General features: G+C 38.8%; 1 protein-coding gene across 2 annotated transcripts in view; it reads right to left on the reverse strand.

The window, feature by feature from the left end:
* Nucleotides 1–25568, reverse strand: part of APP (amyloid beta precursor protein) — a 185768-nt gene that overhangs the window by 10758 nt on the left and 149442 nt on the right. For both annotated transcript variants that reach the window (XM_015880839.3, XM_015880829.3), the window contains 2 exons: nucleotides 11760–11981; nucleotides 7696–7749 (listed from right to left, as the gene is read on the reverse strand). In XM_015880839.3, coding sequence (XP_015736325.2) covers nucleotides 7696–7749; nucleotides 11760–11981 — 276 coding nt within the window. The remainder of the gene's footprint in view (nucleotides 1–7695; nucleotides 7750–11759; nucleotides 11982–25568) is intronic.

The raw sequence follows: 25568 nt of genomic DNA on the forward strand, positions 1-25568 counted from the left end.
TTCCTGTGAACCTGCATCTTATATACAAACACGCATAAATAACTCACTATTAATATCTGTGAAGTTTACACAGTTCCTACCCGTGTATTTCAAACTGCTCAGAATTGACTCCTGCCAAGGAGAGTACTTATCTCATGATTAGAATCATAAAGTAAAGCAAGTAATGACAGCTTGAAGAGATTTTAATTGCAGTTTTCACACCTGTTCTCCCCTTAGGTGCAATGGGAAGATGCTGCGCTTGCCTAACTGGGAAGAAGGGCAGGATTTTCTCTGTAAGGTAGACTTTGGAGAGTGCATCAGACTTAGAACATCTGAGAAGTGCATCCTTTACACGTACCTATGAATGTTCTGTCCCAGAAGGCTGGCTCTGGCTAGCAGAAAACATAGAGATGTTCACATAGCCGGCTATTCCCCTTCTCAATACAACTGATTGACATTTATATTGCTTGGAGGTACAAAGATTGCAGAAACATGGTGTTTATGACAAGTTATTTCCTCATGGTCCAACGTGATGAGAACGAACTAGTTCATATTCCTTGCCTGCACTTATTTTAGCATTTCACCAGCCCCCTCTAATTCCTAGTATTTGGGGCTGATCATAAGCTCTGATGCAGAAGAAAAACCTCTTCTAAAATTCTTAGCGATACTGATCGTGTTCCATCACCTTTCCAGACTGTCAATACAATCCCATGATGTGCCAATGAGCCTCACAGTCTGAAGCAGCACTGAATGAAAGCATTACTCCTCTCCTACTGCCTCCTTTGCACATTTTTTTTCCCCACTAAATAATGACTTAGTTTTGTATTATGAGACAGTGAGAACCTCCCCAAGAACTTCTACAGGCTGCACTGACCATCGCATTCTGAGGTACTGATCTTGTTTTTCACAATAAACCATATGAAGGTTAAAACAAGAATAATCTTCACACAATAGATTATTTATGGTCATTTTCTTGAACAGCCCAACTGCCCCATAAAGTTTATCATCTTTTTAAGAAATAAAGAACTTCAAAGATCTCTATCTTTTTCTTTTTTTTCTTTTAAATTAAGCATCTGATTTTTGATGCCACATTACACTTACTGACAAGTATATTATGACACTTATACATAAGAGGCCATTTCTAAATGCAAGAACAGTGAAGTACTTAAGGAGCTGCAGTTTGAAAACAAATCATGATGATCTGTCAATGAAATGGAAATGAAGGAAATAAAATCCACGTGGTGCCTGAAGAGAGGTTTAAATGTCTACAGCTATGGTTAGATTTCCAAACTAAGAACATGATTCACTCTTCTTTTGCATCATCTAAAAATAGCCCCTATACCTTCATTAAGGAGTGAAGAAAATGAGAACACGTATCTGGACACACCAAGGCTCCCATCTCTAATCCCTCCGCTTCTTTGTTCTTAAGATTAAATGGGGGAAACAATAGGGAGAAAACAGTGTTTCACACAGTTTGAATTGCTCCCAGGTGCTTGCTGCTGTCCATGGCCACACTGGATGCTCCTCAGGTACAGTAGCCAAACCACCATGTGTAAACTCCCCCAGGGCAAGGACTGGGGGAATTGTACAACTCTGTTGCTACAGCTGGCAAATTCACTGAAAATACTGATGTGAACATATACATACACATACATACTGAATCAACTTGAGTTTTGTAGAGAGAAGCCCTGCTCCTGAATCTCTCTGAGGTCCCTGAACAGCTAGCAAGCATATGGGAAACAGTGACCTGGCCCAGAGTGAATCTCCATTTCCAAAACCAACTGAGAAGATCCCTCATCAAAGCTGTGGCAGAAGCTAAGATGGGAAGGATTACAAAGGAAAGTCCTACTTGACTTTTCATAGCCAATTAAAAGACAGGAAAGAAAGTGTAAATACACAGTCATTTTTTACAATGGAGGAAGGTTACCAGCTGGGTCTCACAAGGATTTGTGTTGTGATACTTGTAGAAGTGACCTGGATAATGGAGCGAATGGTGCAGTGACAAAGTTCATTGACAAAAATGAAAGAAAAAAAAGTCAAAGTAAAACCAGTTGCAAAGAGCTGCAAAAAGATGTTACGAATTCTGAGTGTGCAATAAAAGGAAAAGGATATTTCATACTGATATAAGGGAAAATGGTGCACAAAGGCATAAAAGGCCCTAACTATACATACACAATGGGCTCTATATTGGCTCTGTTCCACCCGGGACAGAGACCTTGGAGTCACTGTGGATAATTTTCTGTGAGCACTTGTCTCAGTGGCAGTCAAAAAGGCAAAGAGAAAGATAGAAGTAATTATGAAGGAACAGAGAAAACAAAATGTCATTACACCTCTATACAAACGATGCAACCTCATTTTACATATGGTATCAGTTCTGGACACTCAACCACATGGGAATACAGAAGAACTAGTAAAGATACAAAGCAGGGAGACAAACACTGGTATGGGATGGTTTTTGGACAAGGAATGACTACACAAATCAGGAGTATTCAAACTGGAAAAAGACACTACAGACATCCATATGACTGTGAATAACAGGGAGAAAATCCACAAGAAGTGAATCAGTATTTCTCCTATGGAAGTACAGGACACCAACATGGTTATGAAACAGTGGATTAGAAACTAACATAAGGAAGTGCAATGAAAAGCTGGACTGTGGAACTCATTGGCACAAATAATAAGAACATTTGAAATACAAAAGAACAAATGCAAAGACGAAGGGTTCATCTAGGGTTACTAACACAATGGTAAAAATACTATTTCCAGTCCTGGAAGTCTGTCAAATGCTGGCTGCCAAAAGCTGGATGTGCTAGTAGTACTAAGGCAGAGGTGAAATCCCTAAGTAGTCTGTAGGCACCAGTGCCAAAGACATGATAATGGACTTGGGTACCACTGCTCCCAGACTCTGACCACAGTTATTGGAAACAAGTTACGAGACCTTAGACAGTGGGTCTTTGTTACCTTCAGTTAAGCAGAGCCAAACACCACAGGCAGGAATTACGGAAGCACTTCAGATTTACTTTTCAAAGGTAGTAGGAGGAAAAGCTTTAGGGTCTTTCTGAAAGTCTTACTGGAGATATGAGATGCAAACAGCTGTCTAAGATCGCTGTACACATTCAAATACAAAAGCCAACATAAAAGAAGAAAAATGGGAGCAGCAGCCTCACTGCGAACTCACAACTAATGATAATTATTAGTGCTTTTTATTCTAAATTACAGACTATCTTTAGGGAGTAGCATTCCTAATTACTCCAATTTTAAAATGCCACAGTGCAGCTGGTAAATATTTTAACTTGCATCTTCTTAGTAAAACTGACAAAAACTATTTAGCCATCAAAACCACAGTCTTAAAAGCATTCAGTAAAATCCAACAAAATGGGTTAGTTAAGATTATACTTTGATAAAATAAAACCGTTTATTAACAGTAAATGTGTGCCAAGCAATTGTATATGAAACAGAATAAGATTTAGCGCTTTTTTCTTGTTTTCCTCTTGAATAATTAGGTTTGTTGAATAATGGTCTTTTAATTATATTGCTGTTAATTAGCAATGCTAGCTGCTTTTAAACATACACACGTTTGTACATATGCACACATATATGCTTGGGCATATATGCACAAACATACATTCCGAACATCAAAAAGCAGTGTACATAAGCTTAATTATTCCTTGCCCTTACAGGAAACAAAAAAAGACTAAACAATAAAACACGGAGTTAAAAACTACTCCAATGAAAAAAAATAGCACGGCAGCTTCTTTGAGGAACATTGTACTCTCACACAGATGAGCTTCTGTTCATGTAAATCTATATTTAAGCTTTAAGAAGGGCAAGAATGAACATAGGCTACACTGCCTGTGACTAGTTCACCAACTGGTTAAACAGCAGATTTGTAAGATTTTGTTCTGCAAGGATCTGAAACAATCTTAGCTGTGTCTAAGGCCTTCCAGGTTTAGAGTTAAAAATCAACCTCCAAGTGAATTACAGTAGAAACTGCCATAATTAGATGGTCTCTACATAGAGGGGGGAAAAGGAGCACATTTTAAAATAGTTTATGCAATAAAGATCTAAGTACAGAATTCAGGAGAACATTTAACTCCACACCCATTAACTATATTTGAGGAGTCTTAAGAAAAAGAGATTTGTTGAGACAGAATCTATCATTTTCTAATTAAAAACTCCACTAAAGATTCTTATTTAGTAGCTGAAGATAGTTGGTTTAAGAGCACTGTATTGAACTAACATCACTAAGGCCAGAGAAAGACCTAGTAATTTCTGACAAGAAAATCATAAATAATTGCCTAAGCTGCTCCATGCCCTCACCTCATGCAGACTGTAGCATATGTGCTAATGACTCTACAGAGCAGTCATAAGGCTTAATAGAGTCTCTGCAGCTGTGCAACACATGAATATGATCCGCCCTGACCAGAGCTATGGCTATTTTCTCCCTGAACTTCAGAAAATCTGTTGCTATTAAGCAACATCCATTCTGATGCAGATCTTCTAATTGTTCCTCTATTCCTCTATCTTCCTCTGTTTCCATAGATCAGACCTGCTGAGTTAACGCGAGTAATAGGGAACTTGCATATATGCATCTGGATGTGCTTTCATGTATGTTTTTACATCTCTCTCTACATATAGAGACAAAACAAAGTTACCAATAATTACTCAAACAAACAAACAAAAAGAATAAATTATCCTGCAAAAGTGACAAGAAGGAAACCCTACTGAAAAAGCTCTCACAGTAAGACTGTCAATGTGGTATTCATATTTGCAGCTCTTCCTATGGAAGCTTCCATGTTTTTAGACTAGACTGAATTCTTCTAACTGTCTTCCTATATAAAGCAATTTCTAAATGGCAAGAAACATGCCATAAGCCTCTTAACATTTCATGGCGTATTAATAAACACAGCTCAATGATGACTGCTTAGTACACCTAGATATTTGCCTTCTCTTTGACCTTTTTATTAACTCTGTTTATTTCTTAATGGGGAAGGAGATGAGAGTAAATAGATCTAGGCGTAGCTCCGCTTTTGTTAACATTGTTTTGAATTGAAAAGGGAAAGCAAAATGTGTGGAAGTTTTATGCTCCTTTTCAACACCAGTGTGAACCACTGCAGATGTTGTGTCTACACTAGAAAACAGGGACTCAAGCTTCAGCTGCTGCTAGGCAAAGTGGAATGTAACAGAGGTGGAGATTCACACCAAGTTCTGCTTGAATCTTAGTAAACACTTTACACTTAGTCCTTCCTGAATAAGCTTTCCTGCTATGGATTGGGCAACTCTTCACATTTCCAGCCTTTCCTCTTATGCTGCTTTATGGTGGTTGGCTATTTCTTTTCCTTTTTTTTTTTTTTTTGGAAAGAGAATGGTGAGATGAAGTAACAAGACTCCAGTTACCATGAGTACTACAGACAACTAAGAACTTGCTGTGCTTGTCCTTTCTGTCCTATGACCAAACAACCTCTCTTGTAGGAAAGGGACAAATTTCATCTGTGTGATCTTGAGCTGTTGCTAAGAAAAGTGTAGTTACTGACTACACTAAAAATACAGTGACGACCAAAAAAAAAAGCAACCTCTTTTCCTTTTTTAACCTCTAGCATAGATGTGTTATTTTTAATTAGCAGGTACAACAAATCTAAAGCACAGTAATTTTTACGTTGTCAGAATCTCTCTGTATTTCACATTATTTAATAAAGCGACCTTTTGTTCTCCACAATTGCTAGTTTATGACAGCTACTCAGACTGATACCAATTTTTTTTGTTAAATTGAAATTCTAGCACAGGTAAGTTGCTACTAAAAGATGATGGAAAACCAGATGGGGCATTTATAGCCAGAATTGGTGTCAGTAAGGACAAATTTACAGAAGCTGGACATGGTGATTAAAGATGTAAGGATGAGGGTCTACCAGGAATGATGACAGGAGTACTTTTTGCATCCTATTACAATATATGTAGCTCTACTGTATGAATTTTGATGCTGGGAAATTTGCAATGCAGGCACAACAGCCAGGGATTTCAACCTCTCCAGTAAGTGACTATTCATCTTCACAGAGGAACATTCATGTTTATCCTTGTTCACCCGGAGGAATTGAGTCTTCTTTGGTGAACAACAGCCTCTGCATCACTTAAACTGTGCTAAAATGCAACAACTGCTGCAAAGGCCTCTGGATGATACTACTTTTAATCTATGTGCCTCCCTCAATGCAAAACTTCCTGTATCTGCTCAAAATTTCAAGCCATAATGCCCACATGTTAAAATATTTTTACAGCTTAATAGTCTGTCCTACACATTAACAAATTACCACTCAGAGTACACTAGCCATGCTTCTCATGCTGTTCGTATAACCCCAACCAACAAGGTGCTTTGACACAATGGCCTAAAAAATCCTATTTCCTTCTGAAACTGGAGTGTGGCAGCATGAGAAAATTCTTCCCCTAGAGAAGTGACAACACCAATTTACATCACTTGTATGTGAGGGGGGGGTGGTAATAAAGAGAGAAAGGAATAATTGTTTGTAATAAATATTGGCCTCATAACAGGGGATTCTTCATGAAGATTGAAGGTTAACCATCATGAGCTTGAATACTTGGAGAGCTCTTTAACAAGTTCCAGTCTCTCTTCACAAAACTGGGACTCTATGCACAAGTACAGGTATCAGACTCCTAGAACAGTGCTATGAACATGTCATCTGGCCAGCCTCAATGTGCATCCCAGTTGCTGTAACATATGGCCTTATTTCATTCCACACTACTATTCACTGTAGTCAGTAAACATCAGTGAGTTACTGGAAAGATTTAAACACATTAAGGTGTTGAACACAATGCTTTCCAATGGAAGTTTGGAGGAAAAGACGAAGGGGAAAGAAAGACAGATTGAACAGTTTGATCTGATCTGAAGAAAGGAACAACACAAAAAAAAAAGGTGATGTGACACTGAAATAATTCTGATACTGAAATAAATAAATCTATGAGTTGGAAAATAATCTGAAATTAAAGCTTGTTTGTGCTTGCTCTCATCAGTCATTTCTAGGTATTCCTAAATGGGAGATGAGGGGAAAAAAAACCTAGAAAGCAGAAAATTAATACGAAAAACAATCTTTTACTTTTGAAAAGTGAATTTATCCAGCAACTCTAAATGTCTGCAACCCAACTTGAGCTAGTCAGACTAGGAAGACACAGGTACCCATGGTACTTCAGGCAAACAATCACCTTTTTCTATTCTATAATAGCATGAATAATTGTCTCGAGGTGCCTCAATTGAATCCAGAGGGACAATACACATATCAACTCTTAGATGTCTACAGTTACCTAAGATAAATATCACTTAAAAAAACCTCTTGATGTCCCATGGAATTCCTGAACTATATTACATGAATTAGTCACAATTTACACAACACAGCAGACTTGCACCAAGCATTAGACATTTCTGTCATATATTCCAAAACTGAAAGTGCTCTCTGCAGTCTGGCAGCTTAACAAGTGTCTGCTCTGGGTCCCACTCCTGCACACATGCATACTGAACACCTGGGATACACACAGCATTCAGAGTCCAGCAGGGTTTTGTGTGCAAACACTTGTCTGAAGTACCAACTGCTGGTCTCTGATACAGCACTACATTTAAATGGAGGGTTATACCAAGGAAAAGGTGGTCATTTCAGCACAAGCAGACCATGCTGGAAAAACACAGGTTAGATAAAGGTCATGCAAGTTCTATACCTGGTCGTGTGGTAAGTCCTCTGTCTGCAGCTGGGCGGGCATCAACAGGCTCCACTGGGCAAGTGCAGAAAAGAAAGAAAAAAGAAAACAGAAAATAAGCAAAATCCAACAAGGTGATAAATTCAACTTCTACTGGGATAGTGTAGGAGAGACATACTGCATAAAACAAGTTACAAAAGCAATAGCTAGAGAAGATCCACCTTCAATTAATGATGGAAATAAAAGGAAGGGATGCACACAACTTTCAAAGAAAGTTCCACAGCTATGTGACAATTTCACATCATATTCTGGTTACAGCTTAAAATGAGAAACTACTGAGATCAAAGACTTTCCGTCTGAAGAGTCAAACTGTATTCCTTACTTGCAGACATCTCTCAGTCACCTGATTAGAAGTGGCAGCAAGAACTGACACCATGAGCTCTTGCAAGCATGTCTTGATCAATGCTGACTTGCAAACCACTGAATCCTGGCTCCTTATTCCTTTTAAGAGGGATTCTGTACAGCACTAGCTGTAAGGTAAAAGTAAAGTGTGTTTTAAGACTACACTCAATATTCCATTCCAGTATGCTCTGAGCTATGCTAGACTTTCAATATCTTTAACTCATTAGGAAAAAGAACTAGCATAAAACTGCTTGCATGAAACTTACCCTTTTATCTAAACACGCAGTTTAGATGGGGAAAATTTCAAACAGATTTATGAAACCTTAAGATTATATGGCAATTTATCAATCCAATATGTAATTAATATTTCTGAGTGAAACCTGGGATTAAGTCATAGAAGAAAACAGGCATGGGAAGAAATGACAAATTTAAGGCATGTTTGGTACTTTATCACTTGTATGCAGGTCACTGGATACTTTGAAATTAAGACTTTTTGGCTGCATTACCTTCCACTTTTTTTCCACAATTACATTTTGGTTTAAGTATTTCATGCATGGTTCATTTAAAGCAAGCCACACTGCTGTGACTGTGGAGAAAGCGGACCACAGGTCTTAACCCTGCTAGTTCCTGGATCCAGTGAGCTTGCCTCTCAGATATCAACGGCACCATTGGAAATTCTGACAGTAATGCCAATCTGAAATGAGGCAAATGATCGTGCCAGATTAAAGAAAACTATCGCTTTTATAGTGTAGCAATTCTTCACGCTGAGGAAGACTGAGCTCTCAGCACCCTGGATTTGTGTTCAAGAGGTTTTAAAAACGTAAGGCTTCCAAACTGGAGCAGCATCAACACCTGAACTGGCAACTTGCTGATGTCCTCTGGTAGTCCATGTTAAATATACCGGAGCAACTGCTCAGAAGGTTTCAGAGGCAACAGGCCCTTCCTTTTAAACACATTGTGATTTTCCTGATGGTGTTGGTACCCTCAGTCCTTACCGAAGTTGTCCTTGGTTCTCTGATCTTTGCTTCCATGCTCAGCATCTCCCAGCAACCTGAGATGCTGACCATCATTAGTATCACAGCAGTTAGTCACTCTACAGTATTTGAGGTTTCTATAGCACAGTAATTTTTAACTCACTTGACTTGCTCAGTACTGCATATAACACAAAACACTTCCTGCACCAGTGGATCTTACTGTGTTAAAAACAGATTATGCAAAGAAAACCCAGGAGAGGGAAAGGAAGGGAGAAAGGAGAAAAATGTTTCAATTGTTATTTACTTTGTGCTACTTTCCAAATTATAACAAGACAAACACCGGTTTCTTAGAGCAATTTAAACAAAGCCTGAGACTGGACCATGGACATGGAGGAAAACAGGCATGGGAAGTGAGGACAAATGGTGCAGTTTGTCATGTCATTCTGGAACAGTGAGATGGGAGACGAACACAAAGAAAAAATATGAGTGTGAAATTCCAGTTCTGATACTATGGGCAAGAGAAGATATCTAAAGAGAAAAAGAAGGTATTGTAGAAATAATGACATGAACAACACAAATGCTATTTGCCAGTATTGTCTGGATAGATGACAGAGAAGTCAAATGGGAAACAAGAAGGATTTGCAGGGGTTTAAGTCATGAGATGATTTCTAACTGTGCAGACTTAAATGTTAATAATGATTGAACTAATGAAATTGTTTGCCTGCAGGAGCTTCATGAGAAAAACAATCCTGGTATCAAAAAACCCAACAACAACCAAACTAATTTTTAGTCATAGAAGCCATAAGATGTTCCCACAGTAAACATTAAGAAGTGCTGCATTGTGTAATGCATTAAAATACACAAGTATTCATAATTAAACAGTACATCATTCATGGCAGAATAATTTTTATTCCTATTTGCTGTCATACATTTTAAAAAGGTAACTACACTCAGAAAACCTGCCAAGGGAATTCAGCATCACACTTGAAGACCATACCTTTCATTATTAAATTCTGGGCTTAGTCTGGTTCCTGAAGGAACAAAAGGGATTAAAATGTGATATGTCTGAGTGCACCTGTATACCTCATAACTTCTTAATTGGTGACTGACATTAGTACATTTAGGAAGGGAAGGTGGGCAGACTTAAAAAGCTGTTCTTTCTTTCCCCCTCAAGTTTAATGAAGGCAGACAGTGGGCAGAGAATGGATGTCCTGTATGTCTCAACTGTGGGAAAAGTTGCAGTGAGATCTGCTGGAAAATTCCTACAGGACAGATGCCACCAGCTGGACCGTAGTCTGCTCCTGGCAGCCAGCCTCAACAACTGCACTACAGCGAGCCACAGCTGATTCACTAGGAAACTGAAGTTTAGCATGTCAGACTGGTCAGTGGTTTGTACTGCTTGCCAGTACTTCATGCAATCCAGCCATGTGCTCTCATCCAGTCAGCACATTGTGCATCTGCAGCTGTCCTCCAGATACACCCAGAGTCCTCATCATCATCTACTTTCTTCCAGTTCATGCAGCTGGCCAGTCCATTCGAGTTTGTTCATCTCCTTTCTGCTGCTTGATGTTTTAATTTTAGCCCCACTCTCTTCCCCTCATATTTGTTATGCTTCTATTTAACTTATTAGTTGACCTCTGCTTACACCTTAGCATGGATATTTGGCTTGTCTGACACCTGGCTATTATCCACTTCGATCATAAAACTGTTTCTAGCTTCACTGCAAACATGAAACAGCCCACAGATTCTCACAGATCATGTTGGAGAGTGACTAAGAGGAAAGCACTCACTCACAGAGAACTGCACAAGGTGAGTGATCAAAACTTACTCTCAGAGGAGGCAGGGCCTAAACCAATGGTTTCAAAATATTTCTGGAATACCTCACTGTCTGCACAGCTCAGCTACGCTTGATCCACAAAACACAGATTTACATGGAAAAAACTGTAGCTCTGGCCTTTGTGAAACTAGCATTCCTGCAGAAACAAACCTTCACTGCTGGGATTAACACAGCACTAATGAGGATGGATTTGAAGTGGTAAAGGAAAACAAGCACAAGAGAAGGAACTTGAACAACATCATCAGAGTTCCTTATGTTTTTAATTAATTGGCTCTGGCACACAAGTGAACCACCAATTCCAGATTATACATTAATTATTAAAATATTGGGCAGTCACTTCAATAGATTTGCCCATGAGCAACATAAAGTATTCCTCAGGGAAGGTATCATCGCTAGCTAGCTGCATTGCTGCGTATGCGCAAATATCTCTGCAGTACATTCTATATGACCAAAAAAACCTGAAACCAACCCCCAAACCTCTCAGGCTAGGAATGTATTAGATCTGTATCATTTTAATGCCAGCAATAAAAAGCTCTTCTTTAATGAAAACACTTATTCTATCATGGCACATGTCTGACAACTTATCTCCCTTGGCTCACTCTCATTATAAGACACTCATAACATGCTGGAACTTATTTTCATCTGCCTTTAAAGAGAAATAAGGTAAACCCTGAAATTTATCGTGTTTTTACACTGACAGTTAAGTCAGAACTCTGTTTAATCCAAGAGACACAGCAGGCAGACCAGCTCTAAAACTTAACAGTTGAGACTTCTCACATCAGGAATATGCTAATTTTCAAAGAATAAAATGAAAGAATCATCATAAAATACAATTGAGAATATTCCGTGCCTTCTCCTACTATTGTTCCTACCTTCATTTTCAGTATTGGCTGGAACAGAATCAACACCAAAGGGATGCCATGGCTGAAGGTCATCTAGACTGAACTCTCCATCCACTGGAAGAAGTTCAACCGTGGTCTTAGTTTCCGTCAATGAAGGCATGAGAGCATCATTTCCATAGCTGATTCTAGGTTCGCTGATCATATTGGCCAGAACATCATCAGAGTAGTTTTGCTCTTTCTGAAGCAATTCATCTGCAAGGAAATGGACACAAAAATTGTCTAAACAATCCAGCATTCCTGGGCACCTATTCCCAGGGCTATTATAGTAGAAATTTACAGTCATGAGATCCTATTTTATTATGACAAAGAAAAACATCAAGAGTTGGAATAGTTGAAATTCTGAGAAGTACCACTGCCAAGTAAAGCTTTTTTTAAACATCAACCAGAACCGTTCAGTGCTCTTTTCTACCTATGCAACATCACAGATCACAGAGTTGTCCTTTACAAGTCTCTGGATTCTTCCCCTCTACTTTTATAAGAAGCACAGACCGGTTCCGTTCAACTCAATGCATTCTTGTACCTTAACATGCAAGAGGTCCACAGGAAAGAATATCTTTGTTATTTTTCCTTCTTCTGAAATATTCACTAACAAAAGCTCAGTATTGCTCCTGTATCACCACAACAGTTATTGTATTAAATTGGGCTTGCTATAACACTGAATCTGAAGTTTATTCTTTAAACAATGTAACTTTACTAAAACTGAAGTAGTTCTTTTCTAACAATCTTATGTGATATTAAGCATCTGTAAACAAACTGGGTTGTTTTTGTTTTTGGTGATGTGTAGCTGTTTCCTGCTTGTTGTTGTTTTTGTCTTTATTTATTTATCTATCTATTTATTTATTTATGTTGTGGTTTCTTTTGGGACTACAGCAAAGTGAGAACAATGAAAGCACTTTCCAGCTCCAACAGAAGTATAGGACAGATTATTGAACTCCATGTTAAAAATACGCCTGGAGGTTGTTTGGGTGTGCTTCAGTATTCCAACTCCTTTCTTAGATCAAAGTTCATCCGCTCTTGATCTTCTCCTTTCTTGTCTTTTTTTCTTTAAGTAGTGGTACATTACTTGCACACACTCTGAAGGAACTTGGTACACAAGACTGCTTTCGAGTAAGCTAGTAAGTGCTATGAAGAAGGTAAGTAATTGCTAATAATACATCAATGTAATTAGTATGCAGATGTTAAAAGTTCTAAATAGTTCAGAATTGAAGCCAGTAAGTGTTAACACTAGTAGAGTCCAAGTGTTTGCACATGAGTACAGACACAACTGTTGATGATCCAAAAGCTTTTCTTAAGACTGGCTTTTCTTTTCACTTCATTAATGATTACGTCACTATTACTGCTCCACATTCACATCTGAAACACTTAGCAATTCAGGGACAAGAATCACCACTGTATTTGCTAGACCCCTTATGTAGTAACTCTGTAGGGGTTCTCTCATTTCCTAGCATCATCAATGAGAAATTGCTTCTGCATTTCTAAGCACACCAGAGCTTTACAGACACGAGTGAAATCCTTTGAGTCATATTTCCCTCGAGCATACACAACAGCACACCACCACAGCATAGTAGCCCCCAACAAGGATCACCACCAATTCAAGAGCATTAGAGTTGGCACTGCTCCACTACCTCTCTCAGTGATGATACATCTGGGCTCCGCTTTGTAATATGCCTCTGAGAGCTGATGGAACTGCGACAACTAACTACTACTACACCAGAATCAGAACATCAAAACTGAACAGAAAGTTACAACCCAAACCCCAGGGCCAGCACAGGCCTTAAATCTTGCAAATTGATGTTTAATTACCAATTTTCCTATTGAAGCTGAAATCACATTAGTAGACAGTAACCCAACATTACTGCTAACGTGTACAGAAAATTAAATTTTGCCAGTGAATTTGTTCATAAGAAGGACTTAGTAGGACACTACAGAATGCCTGCTGAATACTGAATTATTTTTCCATTTACGTTCACTTTCTTGAAAACAACATCATTTCATAAGTTGTAACTTGATATTCTAAGCAGACGTATCACATGGCATATGTTGATTTTTATTAGTTGCAGAAGATGTGACTTATCAAAAAAGGAGCTGGATGTTAGCAGCCTGCATAAAAAGCCTGTTTTCCAAATGCCAGGTGCCTTGCAGGGACTCAGGGGTGACACCTGCTGAGCACATTATGATAACAAGTTATGGCTGATCACAGAAAAGATGAGTATCACTGGGGATCTAAGCTCCTGCAAACCAGGAAATGATTTGAGGTGCAACTTGTCTCATCCTCGCTGTCCTCCCAGTGCCTGCGGATTCTGTGTGACAGTTGCAGAGCTGCAGCCTCAGCAGTAGAGGCACAGAGGTGCAGTGCTTCACACACCCCTTTTGTAGAGTCAGTCCTTCATGACTTGTGCACCAGCACTACCCATGCCATGCTTTCCCTGCCTTGCTCCTCCCTGCTGACACACATTGTGTGACCCACAGACAGCTCCTGCCCTTGGAGGGCGACATGCTTGGAGGAGAGGAAGCAGAGGGAGCAGGACCTGCCCTCCAGCATGGCAACCCAAGCTCAAGGGGAAGGCCACAGCACAAGCACAGCAGGACCTGCTGGGCTGCAGAGATGGATGCCAGACTCACATCATTGATACCGTCACTACAGATGTTGGGAAGGACACGTACATAAAACCTCTCAGTGCTGCTCAACTGGGTGTGAGTTGTCACCAGCTCTTGCAGGCTCCATTGTTTGCTACTCAGCTGTGGCACACAACACAGACATTAACCAGCTAGCACAACAAATCAAATGAGGCAAACAGATATTACAATAAGCAGATTATGATTGCATTCATTTTACAAGAAGGGAGACAATGACCAAAACGAATCAGCCCATCTGACATGATGAATCAGGCACTGAACTATGGTGAGAAATAAGAAGCTCCTTGCTTAAGAACTGTGCTTGAGTCCATCAGACCAAGGCATCTGTATCTGCATTGAGTAAACAATTTGCAAACAATTGTTTCAATCTCCAGGCTGTTAAAAAAGTTTGCCCTAGGATTTCCAGTTATCGACACTAGCTGGCAAGTCCCAAGATTGATTCTTTCAGCGTTGATTTTGTTCAGAGTATTGATGTCCACTTGCATCGTCAGCTACGCTAATAGAAAGCCATATAGCCTCATTGTTACCCATCAATAAAGTACTCCCTTCCTTTCTCAGTTGCCAGTTCAATTTCCCCACCCCAGAAAAGACAATTCCCTAAATAACAAGAGAGTACAGATGCAGCTGGAGGCTAGTATGTGCATTCAAGGCTGTTTCAGGGGTTTTCTTTGTGCAGTGAATGTCTTCATTATTAGGTGCCGAAAATACACAGATTCTAGGCTGCTTTTCAAAATTTCATCTCCTCTCAAACCAACAGGACAAAAACCCTCATGACAACCTTCCTATAATAGACTTGTTGTTGCTTGACTCATTATCTCTCTGTAACATTCTGTTAAGTCCTGCCAGAGACAAATAAAGAGGATGGTGAAACATTTTTTTCCATTTTGAGAGCACGCGCTCAACAGTAATCATGACTTCAGAGAAAACAATAACAACAACAAAACCCCACTAAACTGGGACCTCAAATCTCCCAGCAGCTGGATTTGGTGTGAAAGTGAAACTGCTCTACTAATAGGAAGCCTGGGACTTGTGGCATGGCCACCTTCTGGCATCCAAACTCATCCTTCGTAGGATGAAAGAGGCTCAGTTACACTACTTCAATGAAATACTTTCTTAGACTTACTGGCTTCTGTAAGGAAGTTTCACTCTTTCTTATGCTAACTGCAGGCATTCCCTGATGGGTTATTACCACTAAACAGTAGCATCAAGAAAAAATGAAGCAAAATACCTTTGGGACATTAGATACAAGAGTATGATGACTGCAAACTCCTTTCAAGACTAGTCTCCTGTCCACTTCTGAGAAAAAGGAGAACATGGAGCAGAAGAAAGCAAATTCACTAGAAACATCTGGTGGACGTTGGGTTGTTTGAAAGCAGTTCATTTACAATATCCCTTGACTTTGTAAGAGCACTAATAGTGAAGACCATGCCAAATCCTAATAGAGGTGATAGAATAGCTCAGCCCATGATATTCTGTCACCGGAACTTTACACTTTATCGGTATACAATACTGTTTACCACACTGGACTCTGTTGTACTTAATCCACCTCCTAGGTGGCATAGATACAATGAGAAAAGTTTGATGGAGAACATCCTTACTTGCTGCACTGGAACACAAGTGGTTCACTAATTATCTTTCAAGTAATCATTTTTATTTAATTGGTTATTTTAAATTTCCAAAAGTATTTACATCACTGCCTTGCTTTGTTTTCTTTTGTTGGTGGATACCTACCAGACAAAAAGCTTCGACCTCATTATCACAAGCACACCTCTTGAATCTGCTTAAAAAGTAACTTCAAAATCGGCAGTCAGAATTTTGGAAGGTCTGTTTGTCAATTTAAGGTTTAAAATCAATTTAGAAAAGAAACGGACTCAAAACACCTCTTCTAAGTACTAGTTAAGACACCTTCAAATTACATACATGCCATAGTTTCAGTCCAAAAGCAAACTTCCTTTTAAAAACCACATATACATCATAGACTGCATATTGATTCAGGAAATAAAGGTTTGGGAACTAATTCAAACAAACTGCAGCAAAAGCAGAGTCTTATTGCCTCACAGTCACCATCTTATCAGTCAACACTCAGTGAGAAATAACCACATGGTCCTCCCAAAGTTATAGCTGCTTTTGAGCACAAGCTTTCAAAATGACAAATTTAGAAGTGTCAGCAACCCCTTTACTATTCCCAATGGCAGAAATTAGGAGCATCTGAGTCACAGTAATCGCCTCATTTGCACCTGCACATGTATTATCTTATACCATTTGGAAGATAGTTTAAATCAAGCAAATGTTTCTATGTCATAATTAGGATTACTGAGAGCAATTACATCATCATTTATAATAATGCATGTAGTAAGACGTAACATGGTTAGATGCAGCTTTCAGTTGTATGCCTAGTTTATGGGCTAATTCAGTATGCCACAGTTCATAATCCTCAACACAAGCGTTTGCCCAAAGGAGTAGCATGGATGTAATATAGTTAGTTTTTAACTACGTTTGAATGTCTGAATTTTGTCAGCTGTATAAATCAAAACACCCCAAACTGCTAAATGTGAAAACAATATCTCCTTAGAGGCTTTGAATTGGTGAATACTTTAAAAGAAAATGCAATATTTACCTGAACATCTGCACTTGTATTAGAGCTCCTGTATCAACTGACAACACATACTTCTAACCAACAGTTATGCTGGTAGTATTGCCACAAAACAGATGTATTTCACATTCAGGAAGCACAAACATTCCTCCAAAAGACACCTCTAGTGAGACACATGGTAAATATGGGTTTGTGTAAACAACTCTGAAATGCAAAGTGAGGATTTCACAACTTTTTAGGCCCAAAGTCCTTTTTGTACCTGCAGTGATTCTACAAGTCAAAAAAGGTAGTTAAATCATTCACATATCCTGTAGGTTTCATATACAAAGTTCACTGCATCAAGTAGGATTTTCTCCTTTGAGATGAAAGAAGATGCCAGAAAATAGTGTCTGTTTCCTCCAGCCTCTAAGTTAGAGGAAATTCCAAGCATGTGCTTAAATTTAATCCTATTTGGTTTGCACCAAACCATAAGGAGCTAAGCTCCACCAAATTCCAAGCAAGTAATTACTCTAAGGTGTTCAGCTGAATCAGGTATCATATGATGATGTTACATACTGCTAGATGTCTTAACTGTCAAGCTGCACTATCAACCCGCAAAACACAATTATGTGGTGTTCAGTGTTGAACTGATGCATTTTAATGGTACAAGACAAATATAATTTAGGGATCGATTCTGATGAGAACTTTATTGAAAGTGACGTGCCTACAGGAAGGCATGAGTGGTTTCATTTGACTCTAGGCTTTGAAGATGACAATAAGGAGTGATGCACTGTATCAATCCCGTGAAACACTGGAGATGAACCCAGCCTACCCATACCGACAAAAAAATTGCATTAGATCCATCAGATCTAAACTTGCCACTAGCCTGTGGAATTACATTACAGGTCCTCTTATCTGGAAACTTTTACAGTCTTTCTTGGGGCTAAAAATGAGACTGAAAGAGCAAGAACCATAGAAAACAGCATTTCACAGTTCTTATTTTATATTCTGTAGAAACACCACCACTAGGGCAAAAGTAAGTAGCAGCAGCAGTTTTTCAGACTTAGAAGATTCTTACACGTACAGCAATCTCTTTCCATAAGGTGAAAAGGCTCTTCAGGTTCTCAGAAAATGACATCTGAAGTATCATGAAACAGTTGACTTATATTTCTTCCCTTGAAATAAGTTAATAAAAGAACCATCCCAGAGTCTTTAAAAATACCGTCTAATAATTGAACTTAAAAGAAAATGCATCTCTGAACTTAAGAACAGATGTAATATTTAGAAATATATTACAAAGAATGGCTGTAATATAAGAAGAATGTTCCTAATACATTAAAAATTTACAAATTTCTCTCTTTTTTTTCTGTTTCTTACTGCTTCTGCCACTTCAGCATATACAGATTTCAACACTTCCCAAATCGTATTGTAAAAACAACCCATATGAGTACTCTCCTGTAAACAGAAACATGTAATAACACCCCACTTAGATTTGCATTTCAGACTAATTTGGCTTAAGTTATTAATAATAATAATAAAGACATTGAACTTAGATAAAAATTAATTGTCTTACAAGTGGATCATACTGCAAAAAATCTTCTGGCAGTTCAAAGCATGATGAGAAAGTCTGGAAAACCCAATTCAGTAAAACACTTAGCAGCTGGTTCTGTTACTACACAATGATTAATCTCAACATGACCTAGGTTTTCCCATTAGAGATGGAAAGCAATGCCAGTTCACTTTTGTACATGGCTGGGCAGTTTAAGAGAGGCTTGGAAAGAGGAGCATGAGAATTTCCACACCACTACACTGGTGAAGAACCAGAAACATTCACCTCCCATTTTTTTCCCACAGCTTGTTATAAATCTCTTGAAATTCTGCCTATTTTTGTATGAAGGCTGCTGTAGCCTTCAGTGCAAGAATGCTGTAATTACTATAAGCTCTTAGCTACTTAACAGCTGAATGCATTGTTAGATAAATATTGATGTATGGCTATAGATAGGTACACATTCATAGTTTAACAGTGAGTCATCTCAAGCATGACTGCATTTCCCCTTTAATTAAAAGCAGAGTATTCCAGAAAATATGTGGGACAGAAAAACACCAGAAACTTATGATCTCTCTCAAAAAAATTACTGAATAGAACTAAAAGACACTGCTCTTCAAGACTCTTTTACCATTTCTACTGTCTCCTTCTCTACTGCTCACATCCACTTCATTAAACTCGATTAACTTAGTAATTTCATTTATTTATTCAGCATTGTTGCCAGCAATAAGCAATAGCCTGCATGCTGCACTCATAAAAAACTGCACCAGTGGAGGTGACCGCTGTCACTACTGCTGAAATGCAACACCCACCCCTCACTGCACTCACATCCCCCGTTTGGTTTCTAGAAATGCTCAACAAGTGGTGTCGGTGAATAAGGGTGCCATTTTTTCTGCACAGAGGAATTCAGTGACACACCTTTGTTTCATCTGCACTTCCATGTCAGATGCCATTCTGTCCATCTCTGATGTTGTGACCAACATGATATAATAGGAAGCTTTACTTTTAAAGCAGCCCTCATATAACATAATCCCGATTCACATAAGGAACTGCACAGCATCTGCTTCAGACAACATATATTTTGCCTATTTTTGAGTTCAGTTTTAGCACTTGATAGGCTAAATGTAACTTAGGCTGAGTATTCTAAAGAAAAATGTTTGTTAAGCATAGCAAATATATGCATTTAGTGGGATATGATCTATACTGACATCTTCTTACACCATATCTCATATGCATGCTCTAATAGCAGGAAGCAGAACAGTGAGAGGACTGGACTCCCCCCATAGCAAGCACAATTCATTTTTCAATTAGATTAGGCATATGAGAATTGAACAGCAGGAGAAAGCCGATGAAAAATTGCTTCATTTGTAATCCTGTGTGCATGGCAACTACATTGTGGAGATTACTGTAATATTTCCATCAATCCAGACATTCTGCAAAGTCAAATATCCTTAACTCAGTAATTTTTTTTCTCTTTTTAGCCTAACAGTAAGAGCTTGCCTGGCAAGAATACATCAGATACTCTTGATTATAGTAAGCACATGTGAATTTTCACTGAGCACAAACGAAGATAAAGTCATGGTCAAATAGAGTACAATTTAGCACACCACTGGCATTAGAGGCATACTTAGACCTACCCATCAGGATGTCTGCTTATGGTTATGCATTTCAGACTCAAGTGCTTAAACTCCCCTGGATAGCAATTCCCAAGACTTGCTCTGGGAACAGCAACTGACACACTAGTTCTATAGCTTTTGCAGACAGTCTGTAACTAGTTCTGGGTGGATAGCTCCAATCTGCTAGCGTGTAAGAATTAAGATGATTAATTTGCTTCTTTCACAATCAAACACTCCCTGTTAGGAGTCTGATCTTAAACTAAATGACATTTGTAATGCAGTAGCAAGTAAGACTTGGAAGCTGTTGGAGTGGTTGTACTCCTATGATTTTGGGCTGCTTCAGCACTCACAGACACTTGCATTAATAACTCAATTTATAGTGACAGGAAGAGAAGTTTAACTGAGGTGACCCAGTCCCCATTAATTAACAAAGGCTGGGATAGATGAGCACAGTGAAGATTTCATCTCCTCACAGTTCAAAACCTTTCTGGAACAGCCGTGAAACTTTGCCAATGTCCTTTCCAGATACAAATTCTGCCTTTTATAGGCACACGTATCCATGAATTAAATAGCACACATAGCTAATAAACCAAGCAAGTTTCCATAACTAAGCATATTGACACTTCTGTAAGTGGACAGTGTTTTCAGCAAAACAGTGCTACTCCCACCTGAATGGAACCCATTCATTCACAAAGTCAAACAATTCCAAGCCAGCCTTCTCTTAGATCACATTTGCAAGCTGGACAACTTCAATATTCTTTCAGACTTGTCATCCATCTAATGAAAGAATGACATTTTATATTTGGCACATGATGAGCTAACTTATTAGTTCCTTAAAGCATAGTGGCAGAAGCAATACAGGAAATACAGAGAGACTGGGAGAAGCCATCCTGCTTCAGAGAGCAGTAAATAAGGCTTTAGAAAAAGGTCTCGGTTTAAGCAATTTGTGATAAATTTCAGTACCGTAATGTGCTCTATTTGTATCATCTCGTAAATGAGTGTTCCAGCTTTTCATTGCATTCATACCAAAGAGCAAGTAAATCAAATCAAATATATGTCTATGGACATATCTGCAACTATGAGTTAATGGTAACCTACAAAGCTTTCTAATACCAAACAAATTCAGTATATTGATTTAAAATAACTCACATATATATTCACCTTTTTCTACAGCTCTCTTTTCTCCAAAGAGAGGCACGTGAAATGGCTGGAGAAAGCCTTGTGCAGCCATTTATCTCATTTGCAATATCTGCAGATCTGGAGAAAGCTGGTTCCTTTACTGCCTAAAGTCGTTTCATGATATTTATGAGATTAAAAGGGGGTTTGCGCTTAGAAAAATCAAGATTCACATCTTTCCTCAAGAACATTAATGCTCATGAGCAAATACAATGGACCATTTAGCTACAAAAGATGGAGAGGATATAGCATGCTACTAATGAAAGCATTTGAGAACATCAGTGTCAGCAAAGTGCATTTAGATCTATTTTAAACATCTTCTATTCTCTGCCTAATTTTCTACAACAGTTAAATAAGCTGGACAGAAAAATATGAGAGGCTTAGAAGAGGAAAATGTTGGATCTATTTCCCAGTTTTTTTCCTTTCCTCCAAAGTTGCAGCAGGGGACATATTTTACTAGCAGAAAGAGTTGAGTCTCCAACTTGGAGTAGTAACAGGTTCGTCAGTTCTGCCAAGCCTGTGGAATGCAGAATTTACAAAGGCTCAGCAACAGACTGTTGTTCCAGCTGGTGAGTACCTTTCCCTATTAAAATACAACATAGTAAAGGCAGGCATCGGTTGATTCCCCTCATAAACAGAATGCATTGCCTTCCTCCAAGAAACAGCTCAATGGTATCTCACTGTATTTCAAATATTAGAGAATGAAGTGGCAAAACTGGTAGCTTAGTACATACTGTAGGGTTATGATGAAGCAAAAAATATTTAAAAAGCTGAATTATATATATAAACTAGCCAAATGATTTTAAAATCAATGTCCTTTGGTGGAAGAGGTCCCAGTTGGTTATAAGTATTCCAGCCGGCCTGTATCATGTCAGTATTTAAGCACATAAAACCACTATAGGTAACGCGTAAAGTTTAATACATGATTCATTTGCTCTTGTGTGAGAACTCCATGCTGTCTTTAGTCTGTGATTTAGCCATATATTTTTTGCTTGAGTACTAATAAATCATCTATTCAGTGGAATGTTTTAAGATTTCATGGGAGATTAAAAAATAAAGAATCACAGCATAGAAAATTCATTTTTTTTTTCTTTGGAAGCCTTCAGTTAGTACTGGAAGTCACCATAGGGTGACCTGTGCAAAACCACATTCTCTGAAGGCCGCATCCAACTGTTTCTTCCAGTGACATTATTCTCTTGGGCAAAGGCAGCAGTGCAGAACTGGAAGGGCAGAAAGCCTGTATGACTCAGCCCAGATGCACAGAATCTGAATCTTAGAACACAAGATTTATAATACCTTAGATTAAGATCTGCATTTAATTGTGCTACTTACAAAAGATCTGTTCTTAAGTTTATGGAGAATTTTCTCTATAGTGTAGAAACATTCATCAAACCTGAATAGAAAAATTACTTCCAAGGAAAAATGTGCCAGTTTTAAGGAGCTGCGAGAGGAAATACAATGCCTATGATTTGGCAAAGACGACCATTTCCTTGCATCCAAAATCAAAGATGCTGCTTCCTAAGAACTAGGCAAGTGCCTGGGGAAATTTAGAAACTACAACTCCAGGTGACAAAAGTGACCTTTGCAATGGTGGAAAATACAAGAACTTAGCAGGAATTGTCCAACCTTCTTCAAGTGCGGATTTTTGTAACTATTGCAGATGCAGATTGGATTTATGGCTGCTTATCTTATCGTGGGTGAAAAGTTCAACTCCATTTGATTTCATTTAAAAAGACAAGAAATATGAACTGGAAAGTATGGATAACTAGAAACACAGAGAAACTGCTTCAGAAAATTAATTCTTTGACTCTTCATCTACTCATAGACAGTACCTCTATTTAACAACCAAGCTAAACTCTCCATTGTCTATTTCAAGATCAGTCAGAGACCACGCTTATACTATGAAGAAGTGGAACAAGAATGTAAATATTGATAACTGAAACAGTCCTTACAAAATGTGAGTTAAAACACTACTAACATTAATTCTTTTGCTCAAATGCTAAGCTGGAGCTTACAAATAATTCAAATGGCACATGAACCACCACACTCTGTATGCATTTGAATGCAAGTAACGATCTGGAGTCTATTTGGATTTGTCCACTCCCTCTGCCATATAACAAGTGTGCTGCAGAAGAACAGGACAGGTGCAATGGAACAGAATAATGAGGTAATGGCAGCTTGATTTTATTTGCCAAGGGACAAATGAAATCGTATTCTCTTACTTATTACTTGCTCATAAGTCACAATTGGATGGCTCAGGGTTACTTGTGATACTGCTGAGTTAGGTGGTGGTGCTAAATATTTCATCAGTGGGGGGCTAGAAAACATGGACTTGAGGACATCAGTTTGGAAACAGAGCACCAAAGACAATTAAATATTCAGCTCATTCCCTGCCATTTGACTAATACACAGAACTCCACTGAAGCTTCTTATTTGGAAGCAGTGCTGGCTATGTCACTCCTGGCAATAAATTGCCTTTTACATACATGGATAAGCAGCCTAATCAAATAAGGATTTAAAGCAAGATGTGCTAAAATAAACTGCTGATTTCTATTAAAAAGTCCACCATTGCTTTCTCTGAGGCTTTATACATAGTAAGGCTATGGAGGGAAACAGAGGGTACAAATAGCAAGGTAGATAACCTCGCAGCATGCAAATATATCTTCTCAGAATTTTTGGGCCACTCGTTTATTCATAATCATAATCCTTGTGTGTGAGAAACACCATTTAATGCCAAGGACTACTTCAGTTGCAGAGCGCGACCTGCTCTGCAGCACATTTGCATCACTACAGTTTGAGAAATTATTTGCAGCCAGAATGATAAAAGGTCTCCTACACAAGCCGTCTGCCTCTGTTTTCCAAGCTCCATCATAAAAATCACAGTCAGAAAGACCTCTCCCTGCAACTCCTGCACTGATCCTTTATCCCTCTGACTCATCTTGAAGTCTAGATTGGCAGCAGTGTTCTTCCTTACACATCTTGAATTTTCTGCGACAACACATGCTTGCCATCCTGATGTGGCACTTGCACATTACGTATTTGTCAAATGCTAAGCATTTTAAAAAAACCCTTATTTCATTTAAGACATTCTATTCCTCGGAGTACTTGTGGGTCTTCCTATGTATCCATATACTCATTTTCTATTTAAGCTAACAAACCTAAACAGGTCACAAACAAATTGCAGATAAAGGCTACAGCTGTCTTCAGTTTTATCTTCCTGCCACATTATTTGCTGGAGTTTATAGAATCAGAAAATGGCTTGGGTTGGAAGGGGTCTCAAAGATCATCCAGTTCCAACACTTCTGCCGTAGGCAGGGCACCAGCTCAGGCTGCCCAGGGCCCTATCCAACCTGGCCTTGAGCACTTCCAGGAATGGGGCACCACAGCTTCTACAGGCACCTCACTGCCCTCTGAGGAAAGAATTTCCTCCTAACAGCTAACCTGAATCCCCTTCCTTTAGTTTAAAATGAGTATCCTCTTCCTATCAATATCTACTCATGAGGTCTCCCTGGAACCTTCTGTAGACTGAGCAAGCCCAGCTCCCTCAACCTTTCTTCATAGGAGAGGTGCTCCAGTCCTCTGATCATCTTCATGGCCCTCCTCTGGACCTGCTCTAACAGTCTTTCTTGTGCTGGGGGCTACAGACATGGACACAGCACTCCAGATGAGGCCTCACAAAAGCAATCCCCTCCTTCTCCTTGTTAGTCATCCCTTTTCTGATGCAGCCCAGGATGCAGCTGGCCTTAGGGGCAGCAAGTACATACTGCTGCATTCGGAGATTACAAACCTCAAAAATATCTTCTATTTAAAAGAAATTGTGTATGTCCAAACTGGTAGACTACAATTCATACAATCAACAAGCCACCAATTAAAATAATCTTCGGACAGCTGAAGGAGAAAACACTAGCCATGAAATCACCAAGTTCCAGAAACAACTCTGCATTCTGTTTCATATAATTCAACTTCTCTGCATAAAGATCTCAAAAACAATGGAAAAAATTAATTTAGTTTAGTTTGTATATATAAAAATATATATATCATAAATCCTGAGATTAAAATCTGTTAACAGCTGGTCATGAAGAAACTGTACAAAATGGGGCATAATGTTTCTAGCAATAAGAAGATCTAGTCAAAAGCAGCACCTTCTTGTGGAGGAGTTAAGCACAAAACATAAATTCACAGAAAACTAGGTCTTGTCTGTCTTGCTGCTCATAGAACCACTTGTTTAATCT

This window comes from Coturnix japonica, chromosome 1 (assembly GCF_054131305.1).
Source record: "Coturnix japonica strain WE chromosome 1, WE-NBRP24, whole genome shotgun sequence".
Classification (NCBI taxonomy): domain Eukaryota; kingdom Metazoa; phylum Chordata; class Aves; order Galliformes; family Phasianidae; genus Coturnix; species Coturnix japonica.